Raw genomic sequence first — 9,676 nt, 5'->3', positions numbered from 1 at the left:
TCAGCGCCCCCTGCCCCCGCCCCCCACCCGCCTGGGGACACAGCAGCGGGGCCCCGCCTCTCAAGGGTGGCCCCCCGCCCCCGCTGCACACAAACCGCCCGGGGGCGTGATGCCCAGACCCCAGGCCCCCCTCCAGAGCCTGAATCTGGTGTGCGCTGAGAGGTTCTGCATTTCCAGCACATTCCTGGCCATGCTGCTTGGCCCTGGGGAAGGTGCCAGCGTCGGCCGGGGGCTCTGGCCCACATACACGCAGGGGGGTCTGGCTGCTTGCATCACCTCCTGGGACCCTGAGCCTTTATTTGCTAAAGGGAAGAGGGGGGGCGCCCACTTCTTGGTGGACGTGGATCCAGAGACCTGATGATCACGTGCTTAGCAAGGGGCCCGGCCCACAATGAGGTCAATATCATTTATGCCAAACTGAAGTCTGTGTGAGGACTGGCCCTTGGGTCAGCTCTGAGGGGGACTGGGGGCCTCAGGCTCACCTCTTGGGTTGGGGGTGCCGGGCTCTCTTGTGGGCTTCCTACGGGGCTTGGAACAAAATGGAAAGTGTGGCGCGGGAGACCTCAAATGACAGGTCTCCTCTCTGACCTCACCTCCCCCAGGACCTTTGCCTGCGCCTTTTCCTTCCCCAGACCCCCTTCTCACACACACTGACCGCAGACCTCCTGTCCAAGTGGCTCCCGCTCCTGCTTCAGCTCCCGGCCTACGCGTCACCTCCACAGAGAGGCCCTCCCTGATCTGCAGACACCTCCATGACTCTCAGGTCCCCTGGCTTCCTTCCGAGCCTCGTTATCAGTGCAATGGCCGAATTCACTTGTGTTAGCCCGTCTTTCATCTGCACCCCTGTCTGCACTCTGCTCCCAAACACACCGTGTGAGATGCAGCAGGTAGTAAATGAACGCATCAGTGGGTCCGTGGTGCCGCCATGGCGGTGGAGGCCGCGTGGCCTCCCCGGAGCTCGGGGCCGCCCTGCCCACTGGCTCCTGCTGCCCGCTGGTCGTCAGGGGCTGGGGGCTCACCTGGCTTAGAGCCTTCGTCCACAGAGCCGTTGTAGACCTGGTTGATGAACTCGGGACGGTTGTCATTCATGTCGATGACGTAGATGTACAGGTCGATGGGGTTCTCCACCTTGTTGCCGTTCATGTCCACGGCGTGGGCTCTGAGCTGGAAAGCAACACACACACCGTCAGCCGTGGGAGCAGCCGGGAGAGGCTCCCGCGGGCCCTCGGCACCAGGCGGGGTGACGGAGGGCCTGGGGCCCTCAGGGACAGTCTTGGCGGGGGCGGGGCATCGGGACACGTCATGAAACTTCTCTGAGCCTTGCTCTCTCCTCTGTGGAAATGGGGAAGCATTAGTTTTTGGATTATTTCATTCATTCACTCACCACTCATTCATTACTTCATTCACTCAACCAATATCTGTCAAGGGCCTCCCTGCGCCAGGCACTGGCTGGACCTGAGATTACTGCCCAGTGGAACAGACGCGGCCCAGCCCTGGGGCTTCTCATCTGGAAGGGAGAGGGTCGTCGAGGAGGAAGAGAAGACACGTAACTTGGATGTACTGATAGTGGCCGGCTGGGCTTGGGAGGAGGCCAGGCAGGCCTCCCAGAGGAGGTGACCTTGGAGCTGAGGCCTGCCCCAGATGGAGAGGAGAGCACGCGTGGAGGTCCCCATGGGGGTCACGGAGCGGCTGAAGCCCAGGGCAGCCGAGGGGCCGGTGTGGGACCGGGGATGTGGAGAGAATGGAGGGCCCACCCGGGTCTCTCCTCACTGAAACTGTGACTGTCACACATCTCTGGAAACCGCGTCACCTTGCAAGCTGGACTCATCGGACCCCAAGGTCTTTGCCACAGGACGGCGGAAGGAAGGCTGTGAGAGGAGCTGTGCTTGAGCCCTGTTGGGGGGGGTGCCTCCGAGTCGACGGGGGGCACACAATCCTTTCCACGGCCTCCTTGGGGCCCCACGTCATGGCCGCTGTGGCAGCTTCTGGGCAGGAGGAAGCCGTGCACCTCAGGGGCCCCACGGAGGCTCGGTTCGTGCCCGCGGCCCTGGGTGGGATTTCACCCTTGAAATGAGGAAGGAGCTTGAGGCTGGTTCCCCGGGGGGCGGGCTGTGCAGGGACGTGACGGTCCCCAGCGCCGTGTTTGCGGAGCGTGAAGCCCTGTCGCCATGTCAGCCCCGCCCGGCCCCTCCTGCTGCGCCAGCACTCGGCCGCGCCCAGGTGATCCTTCATCTCGTCACAGGTGGCCCTGCAGCGGCGCATGGGGTCAAGGGTCAGGAAGCCTCTGGAAAAGGTAATCCTCAGCTACAGTTAACGCCAGCTTCTTCTAACGGAGGCGGCGGTGCCGGCTTCGGCGTGGCAGCCGGGCTGTGTGGCCCGGGGCCCTCCTGCTCTCCCCCAGATGCCCCCCAGTGTCCGTCACGTTGCTGGCTCTTGCGGGAAGTGTCCAGGGCCCCCCATCCCCCGCCGCTCAGGGGCCCCGGTCCTCGTGCAGAGACAGGAAGTGGCAACAGGGAAGCCACCCGTGCCTTCGGCGACCTGCACATCTGAGCGTCTTGTGTGAAAGGAAGGTCCTGCGCCTGCGACGTCGTGTGCAGGACACGTGTCTCTTCTTGCCAAAGGAGGGTTTGTTCTGCGTCTTACCCACGGCCGCAGAGCACCCCATGTGGGCCTTGAAGCTGCCTGCGGGTGGGCGCTGGGGTGGCACTGGCCGTGTGCCCGCTCAGGGCTGGGCAGCGCTCTGAGCCCTGCCCCCACTCGCCTCAGCCCTCACAAGAACCCGAGGGACCGCTGGTCCTGACCTCTAGTTTACAGGCAGGGAAGCTGAGGCTCCGGAAGATGGCAGTAATAGCAGGACTCCAGAGTGGGTCTTACTTGCGGAACCCTCAAAGGAATCTTCTAGAGAATCATCTTGCAAAGCAGATACGAGCACAATGCATCTTGAGCACTTGAACGTTTACGTGCTGGCTGTGTCAGAGTGACCTGTGGCCACAGCTCAGCTCTCACGTGGGAGGTGGAGCCTGAAGATGTGGATCCCAGGCGTGGAGGCAGTGGCGGGGGCCCCGTGATGGGACCACATTCCGTGGCAGGGCTGACAGTTACACAAGGAGACCGTCTGGGATGCGGTGGACTCGCAGCTCTGGGACCACAGTGCTGCCCTGCCCGGCGGCCGCAAGGGAGCCAGAGCCTAGAACGCTGGGCGAATTCCACACACGGCTTGAAAGTGGAAGGGGCCGCGTGCCGAGGGATGCAGGTGCCTTTAGGGGGTGAGAGGCCCGGCCGCCAGCCAGCAAGGAGGTGGGACCTGGGCCTGCTGAATGGGCAGGGAGCAGACCTTGCAGGCAGGCTTGACCTTGATTTACACCCGGTGAGACCCTAAGGCAGAGCCTCCCCACCTACAGAAGGTGAGCCAGGGAGTGGGTGTTACTTTAAGCCACTAAGTGTGTGCTCGCCGTGGCGGGCTTCCTGTAGGAAGGGGGTCGAGCTGGAGTCTTACGAGGGGCGTGAGGGCCGCCATGAGGGGCTTCCTGACCTTGGGGAGGACAGCAGAGGGCTTCTCGAAGCAGGACCGAGAATTGAAAAATGGGACGTGAGGCTTCACTCCAGTTCGGCAAACAGATCTGGCCGCCCTCCCATCTGGGTCCCGTTGTCTCCGGCCGACCTGTCATCTCACGGGGGCAGGAGTGGCGCTGCCAGGCGTGGCCCTGGTACCCCCAGGCGAGGGCCCACGCTGCTCACTTCTGAGACGGGGTCCAAGGAGGCTGAGGTGGGCAGCCCCGTGGGGCACACTTCCTAGTTCACGACAAGCAGGGAACACTCAGTGCGTGGCTGCCATGCAGCATTGCTGTGTTTCTCTGTCTCCCCAGATGGGAGCTCAGGGCCGTAGGAGACAGAAGGGAATGTGGGCAAAGTGTCTGGGGGTGAGCAAGTCACCCGGTGGCCCAGACACTGAGCCAAGTGTGTGGGGACCGGTGGACAGGCTCCCCCAAGGTTCCCGGCTTGGGTGAGGAGGGGGGTGTGGCCTGCAGGGACCTTGGAAAGCGCCAGGGGCCTTCAGGGGCATCTCGGCTTCCTCTCCAGGCCCAGCATGTGATCCCGGGTCCCTGAGGACTGCCAGCCCGTGGCCCCCAGCACTTTGCAGGCTGGTGCAGCCATCCTGGGCAGAGCCTGGTGCCAAGCTGGGGCTTGGGGGCACATCAGGCAAAAGACGCAACAGAAATGGAGGTGTGCTTGAGAAGTGCACGGGGCTAGGTTCCTCTGGTGACACGAGCCAGCGTCTGGCACATGGCTGGACAAGTGGGGTGAGCAGGCGGCACTCTGCCTGGAGTGGCCATCCGGCTGTCACACGCCCCCTGCACCCTTGTCCCGGGAGCTGAGCTGTGGGCGGGGCTGCAGGCCATTCCGAGGTCTCCGAGGGCGCAGAGTGGGCACCGCACAGCAGCCGTCCGGGGGGCCCTGCCCCTTGGCTGCAGGCGGTGGTACCGGCTACTCGGGCAGCAGCAGGAGGGGGGGCCCTTTGCGGGGAGGCCGGAATTCCAGGGCTGACTTTGGGGTGAACTGCAGGGGAGAAGCAGGTAACCGGAAACACCAAAAGCAGGTCTTCATTTTGAGCTCAAGGTTTCCAAAGTAATTAAAATAAAATGCAAGGGAGGGCCTTCCCGCGTGGGGTGGGTTCTCCCAGGAGCCTCTCCGCAGTNCCCGCACCTGCTGGCCCCGCCCCCCACACCTGCTGCCCCTCCCCCGCACCTGCTGGCCCGCTGCTGGCGCTGCGGTGAGAACCTGAGATGCGAGCTGCGCCCACGGGGCTGACTCTCTGCCAGCAGGTAGCGCCTCCCCACCCCGTCTCTTCCTCTCCTCCGTGTCTCTGTCTCTTGCTCTGTCTCTGTCGCTCCGCGTCTCTGTCTTTATTTCCGTGTCCCTGTTTCTCTCGCTCTGTCTCTGGTTGGCGCACGGGGGGAGCTGACTCTGGATCTCGGGCCGGCGGCGCAAGGAGGATGCGGCTGGGGCTGCGCGGCGGTGGGACCGGCCGTGTAGCCGGCGGTGCGCCGGGAGGTCCCAGGCCATCGTCGGTCCGTCCCCTCTCCCGGATCCCAGCCCCCGCCGCCCCAGCGCCCAGGGCCCGGCCTGGGGCGTCCACAGGGAGGCCTGTGGGGTGAGGTGCTGGCGACCTGGGCCGCTGGGGGCCCCCAGGAACGGGAGTTAACGCGCGGCGGCTCTGGGGCCCAGCAGGGCTTGGAGGCCAGTGGTGAGACCCATGGGCTCTCAGGCTTCAGTCCCCGTGAAGTGGCCTCACGGTCGATCCGCCTCCGAGAGGACCGTGAGCCTGGAGGCTGGCACGGCGTGGGCTCTGTGCCGGAGACTCGGAGGCCCGCGTGTGGCTGAGCGCCCTGCCGTCGCTGTCATGAAATCCTTAGTCCAGATGACAGGCCCCCCTTTCATTCCGCCCTGGGCCCCGGGATGTGTGTCTGTGCTGGACGTCAGAGCTGAGCAGCGTCCTGCCCGGGCGGCCCCTCCCCGCCAGGACTGTGGTCACAGAGCAGCTGCGGGGCCGCCTGGCCCAGGGCCCATGACAAAGCCTTTCTTTCAGAGGTCTGGGAGCCTGCGCTGGGGACAGCAGGGGTCGCTGGAGCCCCAAGGAAGGCAGGAAAGGTGCCCCGCCAGGAGCTCCCCCCCCAAACCAGTGAGCAAGTGTGGCGGGTGCCTGGAGTTCAGGAGGGAGGGACATTCCAGGGACACTGAAGAGCTGCGTGGGGCCAGCCCTGCGGTCAGGCATCGGAAGGGGTCGGGACCTCAGGCCCGGGGGAGGGGCTGTCTCTAAGTGACCGATAATTAAAAACCAGTGTGTCTAATCTTGAACGAGGGGAGCATGATTGCCAGCAAGCAGCTCTGTGGGGCCGTTTGTGGGGCTGGTTGGAGACAAAGTTCTCCCACGTTGGCCGGGGCCCTGGAGGCCAGGAGTTCATTGGGGACGAAGGCTGCAAGGCACAGAGACACCTGACCAGGTGGGCGACGCAGCGAGCGAGCAGCACACGCCTCCTCTTCTCAGTCACCGGGAACATCCGCCTGCCCCCAGCCACTGGCCGCACATCCCTCTAGACTCGGGGGCACCGACGCCTGGAAGAGCACATTCAGAGGGGCTGGTGCCTCTGGGAAGGGGGACGGACCACCGGGGAGGCAGGGGGGCAGCGAGGAGGGCGGTGCCTCCCCAGCGTCTGTCCCCGCTGTGTTAGTGTGGGAACACCATGCCGATCTCACCAGTGCGTCAGGGAAGCCCCCTGAGAGCCCCTCCCGGGGGAAACACCCCGAACCGGCCTGCCTGGGAGCCAGCAGCAGAGAGTGCCGAGTGTCAGCGGCCACCTGCATCAGGGGTCCCATGTCTGCGCTTCCTCCCCCAAGGCCCCTCGCCCTGTGAACAGAATCACCGGCCTGGCTCAAAAGGTACAGAGGTTTTCCTTTAGATACTCAGGGACCCAAGGGAAGCTCTTTTTCCAACCAGCTAACAAAACAATCGATTTCCTTTGTACCTGCTTCTTCTGCCCCCACCGTTCAAGAGGCCGTCAGGACGACACCCAGATGCCCACGTCCAGTGGCATCTCTAGGGCAGAACATTCCCACTCTTGTCAAGACCAGCGGTCTGGCTGCTGAAGAATCTGGGCGCACAGCCTTTCTTGGGGGTTTCAGGTCCAAAGGCTTTGATGCCTTTTAATCTCAGTGGAGTGTAAGCTCCCCCTGATTGGGCCGTGTTTACTAGTGTTATCACTGGTGTTGGCAGCTCACTGCCAACCACAGGGCCTCACACGTACTAGACACTGAGAAATGTCCCTAGATGCATGGATGGAATGTATGTATGTATGTATGGCTAGGTGGGTAGATGGATGGATGGAAGAATGGATGGATGAAGGGATGGGTAGATGGATGTACGTATGAGTGGATGGATGGATAGGTGGATGGATCAGTGGATGGATGAACAGATGGACAGATGGATGGATGGAGGAATCGATGGATGGATGGATGAAGGGATGGATGGATGGATGGATGGATGGATGGATGGATGGATGGATGGATAGATGGGAGATGAAGTGGGATACACAAGAGGTGAGAGTCTGGAAGTATGAGCCAAGGTTTCTCTTGGAAGCTTCTCTGAAGAGGGATGTCTGGGTCTAGTGAACTGGGAATTTCTGGAGCCGGGAGCCTTTGATTCCACACTTCTGTCTCTACTCATAGGAGAAAACCATAGGGTGGATGGAACCTCCTCTTCCATGTCAACAGTCTCTGTGAAGCTGAACCCACCTGGGACTTGGGCAGCCAGCCTGAGACAGTGGTTAAGAAGGATGGACCAGCCCCCCAGCCCGGGCTTCCCCAGATCCAGTCAGCCTAACCTCCTACTTCTGATGGTGTCAGGGGTCTCTCAGGGGAGGCCACCACTGCCAACCACAGAGTCAACCTCTTCTGCCAATTCCTTCCCTCTGCAAGTGGTTCCTGTGCATCCCTGAGGGCCAGGCAACATTCTCGGGCCGGGGGATGTGGCGTGCGTAGCCTGATGGCTCTCTGCCACACGGAGCTTTCCTGCTAGTGCCAGGAGGTGGGCCCTGGGCCCCAAGCAGATAACCAGAGAGCAGCAGTGGTGTTCGGCCACATTCAGCACCGTGGGCTGACGCCAAGTGAAATTTGGGCCAATGATGTCTAACATCAGGGCAAAAGGCTGAGAATTCAATCCTCTTAAATGATAGTTTTCATTTCCAAGTTACAACCAAGGACCTGGGTGTTCAGATGTCATGAAAACAGTGCACACCATGCGCTGTGCTCTGTTCTCACACGTGAACCCCTGGATCCTCCCACCTAGAGAGGGGGCTGTGGTCCTCACTCTCCTCCAGCTCATACTGCCTCCAGCGGGTGCAAACCTGCATCTTGCGGATGAGGAGGCGGGGCCGGGACAGGGGACTGGCCGTTAGGGTGGAGGCCATGAGACCCTGCTGTTTCCGCCTGAGCTCTGGGGCCCCTCCCCTGAGCCACCAAGTCAGATGGATGGATGGATGGATGGATGGATGGATGGAGAGGAGCGAACAGCACCCGGAAGCCAAGCCCTGCAGCATTTATCAGTGCATCTGCTCCCCTCTGTGTGCACAGCTCTGACGTGGAGCCTGGATACCACTCACTCGGGAGCTGCTCTCTGCTCTCAGAGAAGCAGGTGCATTACTCTGGGGTCGCAGAGGATGGAGCTGCTCACAGAGGGCCGCTTCAGGAAGAGGCCACACTGCCCAGCCGCCACGTGTCTCCTCCCCCCATCAGAACTAACATCAGAGCTTCTAGACCAGGCGTCCTTCCAAGGTGGCCCCACGCCTTCCTGGCTTCCCCTGGGAATGTGGTGGAGGTGCCCTTCCCGAGCCCATGGAATGAAAGACCCCAGGGTGGTGCCCAGCGCCGTGGGGTCTACACAGCCCTGTGGGCAATCCCAGCGCAGGCTCAGGCTGACGTTCTCCTTCCCAAGTGAGGAACCCACGGCCCGAGGTACTCACGTGGTAGGAGGCTCGCTCCTCGCGGTCCATGGGCCGAGTGACATACATGCGTCCAGACATGGAGTCGATGCTGAAGACCTCCATGGGGGGCTGGTCGGCGCCCACGCCCGTGATGCTGTACCGGATGGGGATGTCGTTGTCTTTGTCGGACCGGATCTGGAAGCAGGAGAGGAGAGTCAGCCACAGCGGGGGCAGGGGCCACGCTCCATAAACGTACACTCATCCCACCCCTAATTGCCTGGCCCTCAGCCATCCGGGGTGCATCGGGTATCCACTCTGGGAACTGCCAGGGCCGTCAGCGGTCAGGGGGTCATGTAGCGCCACCACACGTCCAGTGGCCCAGCAGGCAACGGGGAAGGCAAGGCCATGTTCCAGGTGAAAGTGTCCGCAGGGATCGTGGACACGCGGTAGAGACCTCCATCACCGCCGAGAGACGGGAAATGGTGGTGCCAAATGGCCCCGATGCACTTGCCATTGCACTTGCTCCTAACGCTCGCCATCAAACAAGAGAAAGACAGGACAAGGGAGCAGCCGCTACAGGGTCCAGAGGGGAGAAAGGCTGGGACCCAGCACATACGCCCCCTAAGTTTTCATCTGTGTCCCAGTGTCTTGCTCCTTTGACGGGGGCACCAGGCGCCAGAGCCCGGTCCCTGAGGGTGGGAGGCCGCGCTCGCGGCGAGGGTGGGTCGGGGCAGAGAGGACCGTGACCAGCACGCAGACACAGATTTCACACTGAAGACTGTTGTCACAATGGCTACAGGCTACACATGAACGTAACAGCGTTTGCACAGAGAAGCTGTCTGACCGTGTGGACGGAGACAAGCACNCGCGCTCGCGGCGAGGGTGGGTCGGGGCAGAGAGGACCGTGACCAGCACGCAGACACAGATTTCACACTGAAGACTTGTCACAATGGCTACAGGCTACACATGAACGTAACAGCGTTTTCACAGAGAAGCTGTCTGACCGTGTGGACGGAGACAAGCATACAGGGGTGGGTGACCAGGTACTTGGGTGACAGTATTAGTCTCTGGGAGACAAAATGGACAAGAGTGGAATGAAAAGTGAGGTGTAGAGTACGGCGGCCGATGGGGAGCTCACTTCTGGGGGGAGCACTTTGTAATGCAAATAATTGTCGAATCGCCCAAGTTCAGTGTATGTA

At 62.0% G+C, this 9,676-nt stretch overlaps 1 protein-coding gene across 1 annotated transcript in view; it reads right to left on the bottom strand.

Annotated features, from left to right (window-relative positions):
• The window catches only part of CDH4 (cadherin 4), a 132,038-nt gene that overhangs the window by 48,592 nt on the left and 73,770 nt on the right, over positions 1–9,676 (bottom strand). The window contains 2 exon segments of the mRNA XM_077756301.1: positions 1,020–1,164; positions 8,517–8,672. Coding sequence (XP_077612427.1) covers positions 1,020–1,164; positions 8,517–8,672 — 301 coding nt within the window.

This window comes from Crocuta crocuta, unplaced genomic scaffold (genome assembly GCF_008692635.1).
Source record: "Crocuta crocuta isolate KB4526 unplaced genomic scaffold, BGI_CrCroc_1.0 scaffold123, whole genome shotgun sequence".
NCBI classification, from domain to species: Eukaryota; Metazoa; Chordata; class Mammalia; order Carnivora; family Hyaenidae; genus Crocuta; species Crocuta crocuta.
Note: the sequence above shows the minus strand (reverse complement) of the source record. Positions and strands in the feature narration are given on the sequence as shown.